Raw genomic sequence first — 20,350 nt, 5'->3', positions numbered from 1 at the left:
AAACTACCGTAAAGTAGTTTGTTGCCTTCTATATTCATCAAGATAGGTCAATTTTACAAGGAGTTTGAGCGTTTCTAGAACTGACTTGATGTAGTTATGTAAAAGATTAAGCAGAGTATATTTTCCCCTGTTGAATATTCATCATAATAGGTAGACTATTAATATCTTATAGAAAACTGAAATAACCTACAATTATACTCAAATGTTCATAGAATCGATGCATTAAAAACTTTGCAATATTTTCTGAAGCTGCTCACCAGAAAAGATGTTACCCCCCCCCCCCCCTGCTTTCATGCTAATAAAAAATAATAATGCAGTATTGTTTCTTTAGACTTCAAATCATGTTTCGCAAGATCAAAGTACATGTAGGTGATCATTTGAAATCTCTGCATTATTATCTTACGTATTTAGATGGCACCTGAAATTGATGTAACCTTACGGATCTCTATGTCGTACACAAACAGTAAAGATATTTGTTAACTCTTAGTGAAGTAACACTTATATCCATCAATTGGTTGGTTGGTTTTCCTCCAGCTCGTAAATCATGTGCTTTTGACCTTCTTGTTATCCCCTATCCTCAAAAAGTAGACTCAATTGAACTTTGCTTTCAATAACATAGTCCACTGATTTTACCAAGTGCCAGATGGCAACCACTGCTAGATTACTGTAAGTCTGTAACAATATTAATGAAATAGATCATGCAAGGAATTGATTTCATGTCGGCATGATTTTTATTTATTCATCTATAAAATAATGGTACTTCAATGGGATGAAAAAAGTCAATATAAATAATGCATTTCATCCATAAAGTAGAGGTTTTAAATTGGCAAAACAAGTCTGTTTGTACCAATACCGGAAATCAATATCATACGTGTAGACATTTTGTACCTGCCTTCTGTTACAAACAAGTTTTAGGTATAGTTTGATGCAGAACCCTAGCATGGTTATGTTATCCAATATTCACATGTAAAACAATCTCATTCCAATATGCATGTGTTATGTATGTGGTGTGTATGGCTGTGTCAAATTTTGCTTGTTTTTTATTGTTTACCCAAAGTGCTATATTGTGATGAATTGATTATCCAATGCATTAATGTTTTCAGCTCAAAGTGATTATCCTGTATGAATTTAAATACACATATATGGTTATGTGAAAATTAATATGAAATAATAAAGATTTTATATGATCCAAACCAAAGTTGTATTGTTTACTGCCATTTTTATGATAGCTTTAAATAAGTGAGACAAGTTTTATTTAATCCTGAAATAGAAAATGCCTGTAGTTCAAGACGCAAGAAGGTCTTCTAAGATTATAGTCGTTAGTTTGTTCTTGAAGTGATATTAACTATAGTAAATGTAGAATCTTGATCACTTTATGCTGGGGTTTATTTAAATCTTTTACAGACAAGGTCCTGTTCTCAATTTGACACAACTGAGAGGCATAATCGCTTTCATTGGAACCAAATACCTAAAACATTCTGAATTTCAAAAAAAAATTGTGAATAAGATAACTTGTAACTTCTTACTCTTCTACTTTATGAGATGTTTTGCAGGTCTATCTGTTCTTAGACAATATTACTATTACTATTTTTACTAATAATGTTATTTTAGATATAAAATAAGTTACCTGAGCAAGCATATGATGACTGTTTACATGTGTCATTAATCACAATGGCTCATGAACAAAAATGAAAGCTAGATGTCTTATTACGTTAGTTGTAATACAAGTATGCATACACAAAAAAAGAATGAAATGACTCTTCTAAATAAAAGTTAACAATTTTAAATCTTTATTCTCAAACAAGAAATATGCTATAAGCTATCTTTAGGCAAACACCTGAAATAAATAAATAACACTTTAGTTGATGCCAGGCACCATGGTAAACAGCTGCTAATTTTTACAATAGCACATTTGATAATATGCATTTCAAAGTACCTTGTTTCTTATTCTTTCTCTTCATAAAGATGAGTTTGCACATATAAGAGGATATTACACTGAACAAAACATTGAAAGGCAATTATACACCAATATAAACATGAACATGTTGAGCATTTAACACTACTCAATAGTGAAAATAATATAAGTTAAGGCCTCGTGACCACTGAAAAACAAATGACTTTAAATACAGAGATCAAATTGCAATCACTTCCCATCTCTTTCCTACATTTCCATTTTCTAGAAATATATTAACTACCAGAAAATAAAATACCGGTAGAATTGATTGGTTCTTTATCAAAATGACATAAATACATGTATCATCATGTACCCATCGTAACAACCAGAAAACAAAATAGTATTGGGCGAGTTTATCAAAATGACATAAAACATGTGTACCACTCATAATTACAAGAAAACAAAATAGTATTGCGCGAGTTCTTTATCAGAATGACATAAATACATGTACAGCACAAGATAATTCCTGAAATGATCAAGGTGGCGTCATTTAGCTCAAATTTCACAGTACCAGAAAACAACAAAGATGGCCTCAGAGACAACTATACACTATTTATAAGAATGATATATATGTAAATCCATGTAGATACAGCAAAAGATATTTTCTGAATCTAGATATGTTCTTGTAATTAAACTTTTCAAGCACAACAAGACTAGCATGATAGCTTTGTTGCAGCATTATCTGGACAATTTTAGACTATAAAATGATGAAGTGCATTATTGCATTGTTCCTTTGCAATCAAAAATCCAGTTTCCTTCATATTCAATACATCACCTGATGGAAACACCTTAGTTTCCTGGTTTCCAAATCTCTTTGAAAGACAACATTTTACAAGAAAGAATTATTTGTTTCTATTCATGATAGAGTCCAAGGTTTCATTGAGATTGTATAAATTAACAGACACTTTTTGAAATTCCTGAGTGTAACAAGGGTACAAGCTGAATGATGAAAGACTAACATTGTGTATATATAGTCAGTCACAGTTAGAATGGTCAATGAATAACTTATGCTCAGGTCACACCAATGCGTTGAGCCAATGCATTTCCATTTTGATGTGAAAATCACCCATTTTAGCACAATCTTTAAGTTGACAACTGAGTCCAATTTTTACTCAGACATAAATGGTATTGAAAAACCTCTCCAAGAGTACTGTTGTAAACGATGTTATCCCTGAAAATTGTTGTCTAAATCTTTCCCCAAAGTTCATCAACATAAACTTTCTATGTTCACAAATATGCTTACTAGCATAATTTTTTCATAATCATATATTTATATATATACATACACAAAACACTAACAACATTTTCTTTCAGAAAAATACTTAATTTCTTCTGACTATCATGGCAAGATATATTTGTTTTAATGCTTTTCTTGATATTAGGCAAATGTTGATTCAATATTGTTGTTTTTCATTTCAATCACACTAGCTTCAATATCTGATATTTTACCAAATTTAACAATTGGCTAATATATCAGAAAGAACATGTGAACATCACCCACCAAGACCACCCTCATATAATATATCGGTAGGTAATGTATAGTGTTGTCTATGTAGAGGCACTTGTTGACAACACCCTGGCCTAAGCAATCTTTAGCTTAGATAATGTGCCTGTAGGCACATAAAGCACTCAATTAATTCATCCTACTTAGCCAAATCATTTTAGACACAAACCTAAACCCCATCTTATAAAGACATGCAACTAATTCAAATCAGTATTCCAATCAATTACATACAAAGTTATAATTGTTAATCTTTGATGAAGACATTTGATGTCTAACTAAAGTTAATTGCAATCACTTTGGATCCCTACAATCACTAAACAATACCATGGGGCTCTAGGTCTAAAGAAATGCTTTAAGAAAAAATACTTTTGAACTAAAAGGGTATACATGTAGGAACTGAGTCAGGTTCTGAAACGCATATCTCCTGATTTGAAATAAACAGTACAAACCACTATGCTACAGGGCTTTCTATAACAAGTCACACAAGCAAGTTGTCTCAGGAACCGAGCAGAAATCAGGTGCCCCTAGGGTGCTCTTTCTGTATTCCTTTCATGACCTCTTCAGCATGGGCGTGGCTCACCCCATGTACCTCCATGTAGATCTTACTCATAGCCTCTGGTAGAAGAACTTTAGACAGGTAATCCATGTACTGTATGGCAAAACAATGAAAGACATCATTTCAAACGGTGAGCCTTCTATCAATATAAGGTCCATATTCTACTATTTCCATTAAGCCCTACTCTAGTGGGTCTAAGATCATGTTTGGCAAAGAAAAGCTTGGACCTCGGACTTACTTCCTTTTTTAAGCCCTATTTTTATTCAAAGTGTCAGGTTTATATTCAATACAACAGGGCTTTAATTCAATTCAATACACCCATGTTTTAATCAGTGCTTGGCGCTTGGTTGGAGGAAGTCAAGGGAATAATTCTGATTTGCAGTATTTGTAATACTACTTTTCACTTCTCCTCAACTTAAATCTGTTCAAATTTTTGTTCGTTCTGAATGAAATCTCAAGATTAATTTTTAAAGTAAAACTTTGATCTACATGTACCGAGTCAGTGATACAGCCCAACTGATTTCTACATAAAGCTGTTATCACAGGCTCATTAATCAATGAAACTTTAAAGTCAAAGTCGTAACATCAAATGGCAAACACTGGAGGCCTATAGAGTAAGAAAAATTTGGATCTTTGAATGTATTTACTTTAAAGTGTCTGGCGCAGTAGGTTTTGACCAATTCCCCCATCACTGCATCCATCTGCTCCTCATTGAATGGTCCTAACCTCACATTGCCAGCCATGGCAACTGAAAAAAATATAAACATAACTTTATACACATGCCTGATGAATACAAAACCTAGTGATAGATCACTTTTGATTCAAGGGCTATGCAATTAACAATGATAGCAATTGAATAAACAACGACTTCAATCATGGTAAAAGTGACTTCAAATGTTAAAATATTAAAATTTTTACAGTAATTAAGCAGTATAAATGTTGAGTGCTTAACTTAAATACAGAATCCTGTTGTTCAAATAAGCACCCATCATTTTTAATTCTCCCTTAAATAAATGAGCAACATAGACATTCATTTTACCAGAAGCATTATTTAGCTAACTTGCATAAATTCACATCTGAACTACAATACCATGTGACAAGATTTTACAAAATGACGTTCTCACTTACTTCTATGAGGTCCTTTTTTCTTGTAGCACTGGTGTCTTTCACAGGCCCTCTGATTAAACATAAACAATAATAAATAAATATCACGTAAAAATAAATTCATAGTTACAAGTTGGAATGTCACTGTCGACCGCTTTCCCATTGGACCCACATCCTATGCAGGTTTTCACTGGGACCAATATCATGTAGGATTATATAGAGCCTTACCTTATCAAAATCTACAAATGTATGAATTTATTTTTCCCAACTTATATTAAATACTACATGGAAGTGGCTAGACCACTGTGCACCAGTTAATCGACTGTACACATGGTGTATTAGTATGACATGGTCTAGCTTGGTCATAATTACCCAACATTGAATACAAATGAACCTCTTAGAATTTCAACAAAATGAAACAAAGGACATTCTCTTTGAACCTATTTGTCAGCAAAGTAGTACGTAATACATATATGTACCAACAACTTTCAAACCATTCTAAAAGGCAGTGGGCTAGTTATGAAGCCAGCTTGAAAGAGGGAAGAACAATCGTGCCAATCAAAAGGTAATTACATAAAATTCTATATCAAAAGAGTTGCCCACTGACCAATTTAACTGACCCCAACCCTAGTTCCCTAAAAGTGATATCTACCTTTCCTTGGAAGATATTGTGTAGGTATCTCTTGTTCCTTTGTGTCAGATACACAATATCTGCCATTTTCAACTCGGTCACCAATCTACAGAGAAGTAGAAATATTATGCTTTACAGAAATTTCTGATTAGCTGAATAGTGATCTAAATTACATAATAACCTGTTATCATCTTGTTTTAAACCAAGTCATATTGTAGGTCTCTCTTTCTTTCTCTTTCTCTCTCCTACCATTAATGAACCCAAAAGAAGAGAAAAAATTGTCAAACACAGTGGCAACCCTGATGTTGTTTATGTGGCTACTTTAACAATTTCCTTCCCAGACAAACAAACAAACATGAGAATTTAGTAAGATGTGTACTTAAGCTGTCAGATATATACTATTGAACTTATACTCATGAATATAATTTAATATTTACAAGGCAATACTTCTGTGGAAATGCCTTTTCTGTATCGATGGTGTTATTTGAAAAGTGTAATTATTGATGTGACCAGGAAGAAAATAATAAATGACAGGGGCATGATCATCAAACTAAATGGCTATTAGTATTAGTTCAATTACTTCAAGAAAATTTAAGGCAAGAAAAATATGTAATTATGGGTATAAATCTTTTTAAAAATATACAAGTAAAGAAAGGTTCAAGAACAAATTTTTCTAACATATCTATAACATGATTGGAGAAGGGAAACACAAAAGAAACAAAAACATTGATGTTATGAACAAAACAACAAAAAAGAAAAGAAAAAGAAAAAGAAAGGTTTTCAAATTGATAATTTATTGAGTGCTGAAAAATAATAATCAAGTGGAAAAATAATAATCAAGTGGAAAAATAAGTCATTGAAATAAGTCATGTATTAGATGCTGCTTGTAAGTGTCGGCTTACATGGTGATATACAGTAGGCTTGCTGGTGCACCATGTGAGAGAAAGGGAGGATTGACTTCAAACCCTCAAGAAAGATTACAGAGAGTCCTTTTTAGGACTCCTCAATCCTCCCTCTCTCTCACATGGTGCACCTGCAAGCCTACTGTATATAAGTCATGTATTGCAAATGTTTGTTTTTTTATTTTTATTTTTTAAATGAGATGAGTTATCATTCAATAATTTTTGTTTAAATAACTTGATGTGATATAAATTTATATCATTATCAACTACATGTATATAGCCTGTTGTATTAAATCTAATAATCTGAAGTTGTAAAATCTCATTTGAGAATTTACACAATTTCAAATAAATGTAAGATGGGTTAAATTATCCCTTACTTTTTAAAAATGTGACAAATATGTACTTCCTTTTTTCTCAAAGATATTTATTTTAATGTATAGATTTCTATTTGCTTTACCAAATTCCTGCTACTGTTATATTCATTTGACAAATACGTCTTTACAATTTTTTATGATTCTATAAAAGAAGACAATAATTCAAGCATTGTTTCCAGTGATTTATATTAAGCTGGGATTATATTCTTTTAGAATTGTAAGAATCTTATGAAAATACTGTAAAAAATTCATTCACCTTTATAGACCTTAATGCAATATGAATATATAATAGGCCTTACTAAGTATATACATATAAAAAGATTTCCATTATTAAATCACATTCCATTAAAATAAATATATGTTTTGTGGAAAACCTTTTAATCAGAATACATTATGCAAATCAGGGAATACCTTGATTATGTATGAAAAAATACCCCAAAATATATTTTGATATACAAAGATCTCCATTATTAATTTTTCTGATTTGTCACTGTTTGATGTTACTTTGCTTTTAACATTCACACGTGTGTTGTAAAATGATCAATAACTTTATAACCTTGCTCATACAAAAAATTAAGCATTGGATGATATTGGAAATAAAATAAATATGAATATGAATATGAATATGATCAACGTTATTCAGAGGTGAAATTTTTAATTTTACACGACTTGAAAGAGATACAATGTAAATGTTACATCACAAATGGGTTGAAAGAGTTTACCTGACATTCCCAAAGATGTTGTCAAACCAGCTGTCGCTTTCATCATCATCATCTTTCCCCTGGCTGAGGTCAATGACCTCATCTTCAAGGTCACCAAGTTTTCCTTCTCGACTTGCACCCATTGGTGCGTTCTCCTCCTCTTCTTCTACTTTTATATCATCCATGACATCCCCGCCACAGCTATCATCCGAGATGTGCACAGGATCGTCCCGTTTCAGCTCTGGTGGACTTGTGCCTTGATCAAGATCATCAAGATTGTGATGGTCTGATGGCAATGCCTCCACCTCATCAAAGGCACACCCTACATCCTCTATAGGAGTGAGCTTTGGCAATGCATCATCGACATCCATGGGTTCATCTTCTTCACTACGTCTTAGTTTGTCCTCAATCTTGGGCCTGTGAATCGCTTCAGATGCTCTTTTATCTTCTTTTGTCTCTTGGCTGTCACTATCCCACTCAAGATCCTCCATCAATTGCCCAAGATTTGTTTTCTGTTTTCTCTTCTTTTCACCATGTAATGCTTTAGGTATATTATGGAGGCTGTCTTTGTTTCTATTGTTTTGCCTCGTGAACAAAGCTAGTCTACTTGGTTTTGGCCTCTTATGTTTTGTATTCTCATTGTCTTCTACATTTTGCACAGATTTATTTGTAGTTGAATGAAAGCTATCCCTCTGCTCACAGCCACTTGAAGCAGTATCCAATTCTCTCACACCATTCACTTTTCTGTCTTCATACTGTGTTGTCTGTAAAGGTGGTTGTTGCCTTGACTCTTTCACCTCCTTGGCTGGATTTAGAGGTCTGTTCTCAGCATGCAGGAAGCTTGCCGACATCAGCTCATCGTCAGAGGATGAATTTGGAGTGGTTTCCTTTTCAGGAGATGGTGAGATATCTTGCTGATTTTTCATGGGTCTCTTCAGGAAAGACGTTGTTGACCTCAGAGGTTCATCCAAGCTTTTATCATGTTTAAGCTTGATGTCTGTTAGAAATACAGAACAATTACCAGCAGGATGTCTATTAACAGATTCTGAAATATTATTGCTTCTCTTGTTTACTGATACTCTATCTTTCTCTGGAACTGTATCATTGTGAAGTTTTTGCTTCTTTGTTCCATGCACTTCATGACCCATTAATGCCTCTTCAACAGATTCCTTTTTCACATCTTCATGGAGAACTTTTTCCTTGGAAGACCCAACTTTACTTGCACTTCCCCTTTTAGCCTCATTTCTTTTCAGTGATAACTTGTTCCTGCTTCTTGTATTCTCTCTCCTCCTTATTCTATGATCAAATTCTCCTGATGATGATGGTGAGCTTCCCGTCACCTCTGAGGAACATGTCAGCCTAGTTACTCCCGATTCTTGCTCTACTGATGAGGATTGCAGAGTTGCCTCCGATTTTATTGACTTCAGAGAATCTTTCAATCGGCTCTCATATGTAGATGGTGAAGAAGTTCTTTCTGACGATGAAACATTCGCCTTTTGGGGTAAATCTACCGAAGCATCCTCTATTTTCTCAAGTTTACATGTAAAAGGTTTGCTGACATCAGAAAATTGAGGATGTTCGTTTCCCTCCACTTTGATAGGATCTTCATCAGGTTTCACACTTGAAGTGACTGTAGTCTTCCTGGATCTTTCTTCCTGAGGCGATAGGGGAAGACCTCTTCTTGAATGCTCACCAGGTCTCAATGACAAACCATCCTTGCACTCAGCAGGGGATCTGTGATGACCATCAAGTCTCTCATTCTGCTCTTCTTGATCAGGCATCCCATCTGAGCCGCAGTCCATGTCAGAGACGGAAGGGAATGGCAAGACTTCTGGCTTGATTTCATCTTGAGTCTCTGTATCCATGTTTCCTGATGCCTTCTCAAAGAACCCACCTCCCTTCAATCCACATCCAACATCGATACTCTCTTTCGTTCCAGCAGCAGCTGCGGCTGTGTTCATTCCTTTGACTCTGTGAGGGGTGTAAAAACGAAAGCTCATTAGCTCTATTGGTATAGAAAATCCACATTAGAATTGTGATAACTTCACTGCAAACAAATAATCCATATATCTACAGTAGGCTTGCGGGTGCACCATGTGAGAGAGAGAGAGAGAGAGTGAGGAGTGTTAGGTGTAAATCATCACATATTTCTTGCAAACCCTCAATATACTACCGGTACTCTGCTTGAAGTGTATACATGTAGGCAAGCTTTATTCAGGTGGCCCTAAGTTATACATACCAAATTTAACACAAGAATTAACAAGCCAACTTACATTTTCTTTAACTTATTCCTTTTCCTGTGGGCTGACTGGATTACAGGTGGGCCAACGAAGTCAGCATCCGCTTTGGGAGCGAAGTAGCTGCTGATAGCTATGTGTTTTGAAGGAGGTGTAGCACACAAGGACTTCATCAGCTGGGAGGTAGTCTGTCCAATGGTTGCTGTGTGGTACTTGCAGACATACACCACAAGCTTCTTGGCAAAGAGTCTGACAGGACTGAATCCTCCACCTGTCACAGATCAAACCAACAATATTTATATTAATTGTCAACCCTACATTGTCAAATCAATCTATATACATTCAACTCCGGTGAGGATAATAGGTACCTTGTAGGATTATTCCTTAAATGCACTGTATAAATACTGATAGCAGCTGTCAGAGCTAAAGCTGGGGTAATAATATCTCAAGCTCTTTGGAAGCACATAGTGTTGGTATATCATAATGTCATATGCGCAACACAAAAACAGAATCCAATCATCATTTTATTAACCCTAAGAGCACAATAAAGTAAAATTATCAGGAATACCAGTATGTTTTACCATGACAACTTAGACCTAGGACTAACTTTTTAACAAAAGTGTCGGGTTTAAATTTGATACAACAAGGCCAGTATGTGACATGATGAGAAGAGATTACAAAATATTGGAGCCCTATAAATATGTTATGTACAAAGAAAGCCTAAAAGAGCCTGAAAATGAGATTAAACAGGTCCTGCAATGACTCTAAATGGCATCAAGGTGATTGATTTTACTGTCCTCTTCAACAGGATGGAACGTAGAATTATTGATTTATAAATCTAAGGACAATAGCTATCTTGATGACCAGAAACCAATTATGATATGGTAAATGATTTATCAAAAGACAGCAACTATCAATTGCAAGTCAGTTGAAAAAGAAAGAGAATATCAAAGAAATTCTTACAATTTCAATTGCTGTAAAAAGAGACAAAATCTTTACCTGCGTGTCTAGAGTTATCATCCTTCCAGACTGGTGTTCCCATCTCAGTTGGCATCAAACATGAGGGGTGATGCATGTTAGAATCCACAAACTTATAACCAATCTTTACTGACTGACCTGAAAAAGGAAAGCATTATTTTGTATCAAAATACATATATAAATATATTTTAAAGACGCATAGTAGTGGGCTCTCATGGGGCATTCAACACCATACAGGTGTTTATCCAAGAACAGGTGCTGTCCAGTACCAGGATTAGCCTTCAGTTTCATGATTTATGTAATGCTTTGCTTTTTCCACTAATCGCCCCATATTTCAAAGTCATTATTTTACATTTCCCTCACCCAAAGACTCTCTGAGAGACTTGAGGGGACCACTGATTTGCTGCGTGCGAGACTTGTCCACCAAGCCTGGTGTTGGTGAATTATGACCTACTTGACATGAAAACTGACTTCCACCTCCCTTTAAGACTATATGTTACAAACAGCTTTATAATTTCCCATTTAATCTGCCTGCAAAAGATTAAAGTTATGTATTCCAATACTGCAACTACAGAAGGTGATTATATAACAAAACGAGCAGAAATGAGTAGAAACTATTAGTAATTGTTTGGGCAGTCAGAATGAATACATGAAAACATAAATGGGTAAAGACATAATTTAATATGCCTTTCTTATATAGTGCATATCACATTATGATTTAACATCTCTATGCACTTCCAAAGGGCTTTTGATATTATTCACCCCACTAAAGGTAGACATAGACAGAGGAAAAATCATACCTTATTTATAAATTGATAAATTGCTTGAATAAATTTGGGGCTAAATTAATGGCAATTTCGTCTGAGAATGCTCTCCCAATTATTAAAAACAAATAGTATAGCAATGCCCCTCTTCAAAGAATAAAATGTTGTTTTTTCTGTTTGCAGCTAAACTTCATACCTGTTTTTATCTGATGTTCATCTTGGATTGGTTTCTTCTTGGAGTCGTTTCCTTCTTTGATTCCGGACCATTTCTTCCTCCTATATTGCTCATAATAAGACAACACCTTGGATTTGATAGGGTCCCGAAGAAGAATGATGATCTCCTAAAAACCAAGACCAATCAAAGAGAGAGAAAAAAAATCAAAACAGTTCTGGGCCCCATCTTATAAAAGAGTTGCGATTGATTACAAATAATGTCCAACTGATATCAATCGTATCTCCTATCTCATTAGTAATGAGTTGGGATTGATATTACTTGCAAGTCATTTGTATTCAATCGCAATTCTTTTATATGAATTCTGGTAACTGAATTCTGATTTAAGAGAATTTGGCTTAAAGATTAAAGTAATCCCAAATTTGCTATCATAGTATGCGATTCAGATCAATTTTGGATCATAAATTACAAATAAAACAATTCAAATCTGATTGGAAATCATATTCACTGAAAAGCACAACTCATATGTGTATGTATATTGTACACGGCACAAAGTATCTTAAACCATCTTGAGACATAAAAATAATTCATGAATTTACAAGTGGTCCAATGTCACAAAGTTATCTTGTTCCAAAAATGCTAGCCAAACAGCTTTTTCAATAATAATACACTATGAAATCAAAACACATGTGAACTTTTTCTTTTAGAAAGCATCAAAATAAAGTCATCTCACCTGTAAATGTCTGTCCTCAAACCAGCTCTGTTGGTGATTGACTTCATCCGGAACAACATAGAGCTCAGTCAAGAGTTTACAGTTCTCACTCACCTGTATTCAATTTAAAAACACACTGTGCATGTTTTATCAGAGTAAAGGTACTAAGAGAGGACATTGCCTCACATTGCCTGGTGAAAATCATCCAATGACGATGGAAACGCCATTTACCTCAACAACAACTTTATCTTAAGATTTAATAGAACATCCATTTATACAGCCAAGACGCCTGTCTACCCTAAGGAGTAAACAAAAATTGCTAAAAATTTATTGGGGTAGCCAACAATTAAGAACAAAAGGGAGGAAAAAGAAAAAAAAACATAACAGGTGGACCAAATGTGAACAGTTGCATGTAACCAAGGAGTGATGGGTCACAAAAGGGGATGGTGGCCTAAACTGATATATTCATAAATTGTCTCCATCTCTCCATGTGCCCCCCCCCCCTCCCATGTATTTCTCACAAGTGGCTTGTTTACAAGTTTACAATCCGATTTGATTTGACAAATTTAATAAAAGAATGTTAAACTAGACTTTAATTCGTCACAAAGACGAATAAGGTGGTCTGTCTAAGTCTTATGATAGATTTGAGAATGGGAGAAGTTATATAGACATGTAAACAATGATGATGATGATGATGATCTTGATAGTAATGGTGATGACGATGATGACGATGATAATGATAATGTTGATGATGACGATGATGATGTTGATGATGATGATGATGATGTTGATGATTATCATCAACAGACCACGATGACAGACTGAAAAAAATGAGAGAACATTTAGATAGTATATAGTCTTAGCTACAACATACTCAAAAATCAACAAAAAACAAGCGGAAATAACGGCGATATTGCTCGCAAAAGACAGGAATGTAGAATCCAGATTTGAGAAAAAGTCATCTCCCATAAGGATTACACGCAAAAAGTAATGGATCTAGTGATAATAGGGTAATAATAAAGTAAATATGGTTGTTTATTACATTATTTGCGATTGTACGTGTTTTAATATTCAAAGGAGATGGTAGAGTGAAAGGTCAAAAAGATAAAAAAGTGAAGAAAAAAAATTGTTGGAGACGCCCGGACTCGAACCAGGGACCTCGAGGTCGGAAGTCAAGTGCGTTACCGATATACCAAAACATTTCCCATAGAGATTACACGTAAACGGAAAATTGAATTCTCAAATCCCACTTTGTAAGTGAAATATGAGCATGATCCCGGCATCTGATCGAAAAATGAAGGGCACACTAGTGATAGCTTATTGTCTCAGCTACAACATACTCAAAGCTCAACGTAAACAAAGATAAAACGACGGAGATATTGCTCGCGAAAGACGAGAATGTAGAATCCAGTTTTGAGAAAAAGTCATATCCCATAGAGAATACACGCAAAATGTGAAAAATTGACATGCCTCCTTTAATCGCAAAAATACGCCATGATGCCTTTGTCAAAATGAAATATCGTGTTGACTGCATTTGTAGAGAATATTCTCAGGTAGAACATATCAAAATTTAAAAGAAAATTGATCAATATTTACAGAGATACAATCAATTTTCCAAAAATCTGCTGACGTCATAAAATGCAAATTAAAATTATGAGTTCGGAGGCCATTATGATGACGTCATGAGTTAATTGAGGGTCAAATGACACATGAAATCATATCTCCAACTCATGCTTTTTCTAACCATGATATAAAAAATCTGAAGAGGTATTTTGATTTTTGAAATGGGATGTTTTTGATCAAATTTGCATTATATTGCCCATAGCAGCACGCGCAGATTTTAAACTTTGACGCGCACTCACGGCCTTATTAAAGGTCAAGAGTGACTGAAATTAATGTAAATTGTCATTTACGGTAAGAGGAATCTAAATCATGTAAAAAATTTGAATTTGACTTTTTCCGCGCGTTCTGAGCGCGCACACCGCACGCGGGGACAAGTACGGACGGAAATTTTTGAAATGCTTAAAATGACCTGATTCGTACTCTCCTTTAATAGTTAAGTGATTTTGAGCATTTTAAAATTTTGACGCGCGCGTACGTGCGCGTCATGACCTTTATGTGACCTTTGATGACATGACTTGTTGACCCTTGACCTGAAGTATATGTGATATAAATATGAATGACCTTTGCTTATGCATCATGAAGATATGATGGATAATGTGATTTCACAAAATGGCGCCTGCATGACGTCACAATGATTTGATGACCTTGAAAATGTTACTGAAACGTCTTATGGCAATGATTTATGACTGTGCCAAAATTGAAGGAAATTGACTAAACTGATCTTGAGTTATTCTGTTCACAAAAAACGGGAAGAAATAAAAATAAATAATAAATAAATAAATAAAGAAAGAAAATTCTGACGAAAACAATAGGTGATCTGTTTTCAACAGACCACCTAAAAAACACAACACACACGCAACTAGAGTGAAATGAAAGAGTTGAAAGAGGAGATAGATTGAGAAAGGGAGGAGAATTAAGCAATAGAAATTAAAAGGGGAATTTTTTTTTGAAAAGCGAGACTTTCAGATCGGGGGGGGGGGGGCAGTACTCAGATTTTGTTTGTAAAAGGGAGTTGGCAAATGTTAGCAAAAGTTTTTGTGAAGATTAGCAACTATTTGCCAATCCTTTTCCACTATTTGTGAATGTTTGGGACCTTTTGCTAACTCCTGGTACTTAATGGGTTAAGTTTATATAAGAAAAATATATGGTCAAGTAGTCGCTAGCGTTGGTGAATTAAAAAGAATTTCAGCGACATCATCTTGCAACCGTTTGCAAAGTCTTATGACTGTTTTGCAAATGCTTGGAACTGTTTGTGGAAAAATAAATTCGCAAAGAAATTTTGAACATGTTCAAAAATCAAAATTTCTTGGCGACAATACAAACTGTTAGTGTTAGCGACAACGAAAACCGTTTGCGAACTTTCTTCAGTTTCTTGCAACCTTTTATGAATCTTTGACTAACAATTGCGAAACCGCAAATTTGCCGCGCCATTCAGTGACGCGAGTCTACCCCCTTTGGCTTTTGCCTAGCCCCACATTTCCTCATAAAATATAGGAAGTAGATTCTAGGACTAGAAAGAATGAGGAGCTAGGAGTAGTTCTAGGACTAGAGTAGGAGAAGGGGAAGGAGAAGGTACATGTAGGAGAAAGAGAAGCTAGAAGAAAGAGGAGGAGGAGTAGGAGGAAGAGGAAGAGGAGGAGGCCGAGGAGGAGGTGGAGGAGGAGGAGGAAGAGGATCGAGGAAGAGGAGGAGGAAGAGGAGGAAGAGGAGAAGGCCGAGGAGGAGGGGGAGGAGGAGAAGGAGAAGGAGAAGGAGAAGGAGAAGCTAGAAGAAAGGGGAGGAAGAGGAAGAGGAATAGGAGGAGGAGGCCGAGGAGGAGGCCGAGGAGGAGGCGGAGGAGGTGGAGGTGGAGGAGGAAGAGGAAGAGGAAGAGGAGGAGGAAGAGGAAGAGGAGGAGGCCAAGGAGGAGGCCAATGAGGAGGAGGAGGAGGAGGAGGAGGAGGAGGAGGAGAAGGAGAAGGAGAAGAAAAAAGAAGAAAGAGAAGATGAACCTGATGATGATGAAGAAGAAGAAAGAAAGAAAAAGATAAATATTTCCTTAGCCTAGCCCTAGCCCTAGGCCTAGGCTTAACTCCAGGGAGCTCCGCTCGCTCCGACGCCGCGCCGACTCCGAGCGTGGCTCCCTGGAGTTAGCCTAGACTAGATCTAGTCTCCTGCCGGCTGCCTAGGCTAGGCTTAGAGTTAGTGTAGACGTAAACCTCGACCTTACCCTCATAAAATACAAGTGCCTCTGTTTGCCAGTCTTTTCCATGGTTTAGGCCTTTAGGATCTCATTCTTGATTTGATCTCTTCAGCGGTTTGTTGTCAGATTCGGATGCCAGCATAGCTCAAAGCAATCACTGCACCAATCAGCTGTCCATTTAAAATAAAGCGCGCGTCGCGTTGCATTTAAGTCGTAACACGATCCCAACAATATCATCCGATCAGTGCTGCATGCTGTATATACACGTAATACGGTCAGACTGAGTTTCCTTATTTTTGGCATAAACAATCAGCAGCTTGTATTTAAAATGAGAAAAATATAGTTAAATAAAAATTAAAAATACAATATTACATTAAAATAAGTAAATTCAAAGAATAATAACAAATCAATTCGACAAAAGTTATTTTTAAGTCATTGTTAAGTGCTCATTTAACAGATTGGCAACAATATATACCCGTCACTTACATGTTATGGTCGACATCTTCAAAGTGCTTACATTTATCACGTGATAGCTTATGTTTACTTCTCGATCATATCACTTATGTAATTCGGGAGCAGGAAGTTTAGGGGGGACTTTTTTAAAAAAGTAGCGCGGGTGGGAAGGGCATTGGAACAGTTTGGAGAAGTTCAGAGCGCACACTACGCCAATCGACAAAATTACCCTTTTTTTATATACGAAAGGAGAATTTGAAATATCATTTTTATATAGGCTACTCAAGGGGAATATAGGCCTACAATAATATTAAAGTGAGAAGGTTTTAATTTTCTTAAATAATTTTCCCCCTTGATTTGTGTGTCCCATGCTTCCAGCAAAAGTACCCTGGATCCGCCACTCCGAACATATATCATGGTCTAGCCATATAAAAAAAAAAATTTTTGTTTGCATGCATAAACTGACATTTAATTCATTACTCAGAAGTGTTCGATCCATGCAGTTCACATTTTAAATTGGAACTGAGTCAAACACTTCTGAATTATCTTGGTCAGAATGTAAAAAAGCTAGGGCTTTTTCTTAACCCACCCCGTTCGGGGGCAACAAAGCTTGGTTTATATAAAAGGGCACTTTAATTTAATTTTCCAGGAGAGTGATACACGTAGACCTCTTCCCGATTTACGGTTTTGTCAGGTTAAAGTAATCAAATATTTTATAATATACAGCCATAGCTCTTCCCTCGATCTGACCAAGAAGTTACTAGTTTTTCATGTATCTGGCACATCCATCTATAACCCACTAATTGTCTTTTTCTAGTCTTTTTCTTCTTTCTTTCTCCCCCTCCCCCTTCTTGATCTGACAAAATGTGGTCTATCGGAGGGTAAAAAAATAAGTTACCCAAATTACGAGTATAGGAAACATGGAAGTGATTGGTGTGGGCTCGTCTATAGTACACTGTACACTGTCCATACTGAAGTTGAGTTATTTTTTTCCTCATTTTTTCTTGATATGTAAGGCCCTGTAAAATAGGGCCCCTCAAAATGTTGTATACATAATTGTCTTGTTATCATCGTCACATATTTTACACCAGTATCTATAAAATGTATACTCTTCAGTTCACTGCTTGCTGCTATATGGTGCAGAAACCCAACTCCTGTTTCCAAGAAGAGGTGACTCGAATTGTGCCCTCTTCCAAAAAAGAGACTATAAACACGAAGGCCTTGGTCAGTGGTTCCTGCCTGATCGCATCAGTTCTACACAATGATGATTTACAGTGAACACACATTCTGACCAGCCTCTTCATTTCATTTCATTTCAAGTAAAAAAAAATACAACTTTTAATCTCTTTTGTTTCTGTATGTTATTAAGTTAATTATTATTATTCCATTGATATATTACATTGTTGTGCTCATGAAGTGAATTCCATTCGTGATATTAGAAACAATTTATGTGTATCTATAAAACCAGATTTACCATAATAGGATGAGGCTTAGCATATTTATCTATACGTGACATGAACATATGGTGTTAGTTATGTTTATGAAGCATTTATATGATATTATGGCCGTATCAATCTGTAGAGTAGAAGTATTAAATCTTTATATTCATATCAGGTCAGGTCAGACCAACCATTGTATAACCCATAATGTTTTATGCTTAATGTAAGGTGTATATGTCTAGTTCATAAGCCTACCCCACTATACACCAGCGGCCGGCCGGAGCAAAAAAAGGGTAGAAGTAAAGTTAATCCTGATACCACAGTTCAATGACCCGTATTCTGTTTTATCAGATGTTTGTAAAGGATCACCTAAACAATTCAATAGTCTCTGCATTGGGAGAAGTTTTTCTGTTTTTTATATCTGAGATAACTGGTGACATGGCTTTTCAGCAGTAGTCCACCAACACTTACTGTATGAGATAATATTGAGAAAAAGGTAGAATTTGGTTTTGTATTACAAGGTCTAATTTACATGAGTTTGTTATGAATTTGTAGTTTCTCTCTCTCTCTCTCTCTCTCTCTCTCTCTCTCTATCTCTTTCTCTGTATCCGAATCTCTTTTACTCCCTTTCATTTCTGCTTTCCCTCTTTGACTGGTTAATAATATATTTGATTTTGTTAGGGTATATTCATTGTATCTTTCATTATACTTTTTTCACTGCATAATTATAGAGAAGAGGTTTTCTAGAACTTAGAAAATAATTTTGTATTATGTCATAATAGGATTTAAAGGTTACTCCGACTATAAACAGGTCGGAAAATTAGAGAAAGTTGGGTAATTGTGTAAAAAAGGGGGCGGATCTAGCTTTTTGCTAAGGGGGGGGGGGGTTGACCCAGTGGCGGATCCAGGATTTTCCAAGAGGAGGGGGCCGAAATCTGAAAATCGCGCCGACCAAAATTTCGCTCAGTGGGGGGGGGGGGGGGGGGGGTTGAGCACTATTTTGTTTTCTTCTTCATTTTGCCCCCTGAAATTGACAAAAGTGCCGACCAATATTTCGGGGGGGGGGGTGTAGAAAGCACTACAAAAAAAATATCATTTTGCCCGGCCCGACATTAAAAAAAAAAAAAAAGTTTTCCTTTTTGTTGGGGGGGGGGGCAGCCCAAGAGGGGTGGGGGTTAAACCCCCTAACCCCCCCCGTAGCCCCCCCCCCCCCCGTTAAATGGCACAAAACGACTTTTATTTAGCTAGTGAAGGAGAGCTAGTCCACCTTGGTCTATATCTTGTTCAGACTAGTTACAGGTCAGATGCCTATATGCCAATGTTGTTTTTTAATTTAGAGTTTGACGGTGTTCAGTCTCATTATTTAGTCTCATTATTGGGTTTATCGTTTATGTTATTAAAGATCAGTCTGCACATTGATGCTTCACAGTGAACACATATTCTGACCAGCCTCTTCTTTTCGTAAACCATATACCCCAGGACGCATATGGAAAACTTTTAGCCCTAAACGCGCATAAAAGAATACAGCACTAACGAAGAGAGCGCGCTCAAGTGCGCGCGTGAAAGTACACTGATCGGACTAGTTCAATGCGACAAAGCAGGGGTGCGAGCGCTTGCTCTCGTTGACTACTTACTAACACTAACAAACTAGAATTAGAAATGAAACTCACCTATAGTTAAATAAATGCAAAATTATGGTAGACTACACCAGCAGAGGCTTGCCATTACACCGTAGACGAAATCGAACTCATTCCCTTTGCCAATGATTATACTGACTTCCCTCTAGTTGGAGTGCAATGACCCATTCGGGTGCGCATATAGACATGATGCGCGTAATGCGGTCTCCGAGATTTTGAGCGCAACGCACACACTCTGTACGCACTGCGTTAAATACACACACTGATGACCTCTACAGCGATTGCACGGAAGCTATAACTGTGCATTGTTTGTACGGTACGGGCGCACTCGTTGTGAGTAGCTATAGCGCTACACTATCCCAGTCACCTTGGTTTACTATGAAAAGCTACCTTTTATTTGTTGGAAAAGTGCCACCGTTTCCCCTCC

At 36.1% G+C, this 20,350-nt stretch overlaps 1 protein-coding gene across 5 annotated transcripts; it reads right to left on the bottom strand.

Annotated features, from left to right (window-relative positions):
- Positions 1–1,767: 1,767 nt before the first annotated feature.
- LOC100891944 lies at positions 1,768–16,625 on the bottom strand. 5 transcript variants are annotated; one of them, XM_030998771.1, is made up of 10 exons: positions 16,422–16,625; positions 12,611–12,703; positions 11,902–12,046; positions 10,963–11,079; positions 10,000–10,234; positions 7,748–9,697; positions 5,771–5,855; positions 5,143–5,191; positions 4,662–4,762; positions 1,768–4,107 (listed from the first exon to the last, which is right to left on the bottom strand). In XM_030998771.1, exons 1-10 carry the CDS (start codon positions 16,461–16,463, stop codon positions 3,973–3,975), a joined length of 2,952 nt encoding a protein of 983 aa, XP_030854631.1. In that variant the 5' UTR covers positions 16,464–16,625; the 3' UTR covers positions 1,768–3,972. The 5 variants fall into 5 exon arrangements, 4 of the variants coding, with proteins under 4 accessions (XP_030854631.1, XP_030854632.1, XP_030854634.1 ...); XM_030998773.1 differs by lacking the exon at positions 4,662–4,762 and having other exon boundaries at positions 3,984–4,107; positions 16,422–16,624; XR_004066532.1 differs by lacking the exon at positions 5,771–5,855 and having other exon boundaries at positions 3,999–4,107; positions 16,422–16,624.
- Between the last annotated feature and the right edge of the window lie 3,725 nt (positions 16,626–20,350).

This window comes from Strongylocentrotus purpuratus, unplaced genomic scaffold (genome assembly GCF_000002235.5).
Source record: "Strongylocentrotus purpuratus isolate Spur 01 unplaced genomic scaffold, Spur_5.0 spur5_scaffold_5, whole genome shotgun sequence".
Taxonomy (NCBI): Eukaryota; Metazoa; Echinodermata; class Echinoidea; order Camarodonta; family Strongylocentrotidae; genus Strongylocentrotus; species Strongylocentrotus purpuratus.
Note: the sequence above shows the minus strand (reverse complement) of the source record. Positions and strands in the feature narration are given on the sequence as shown.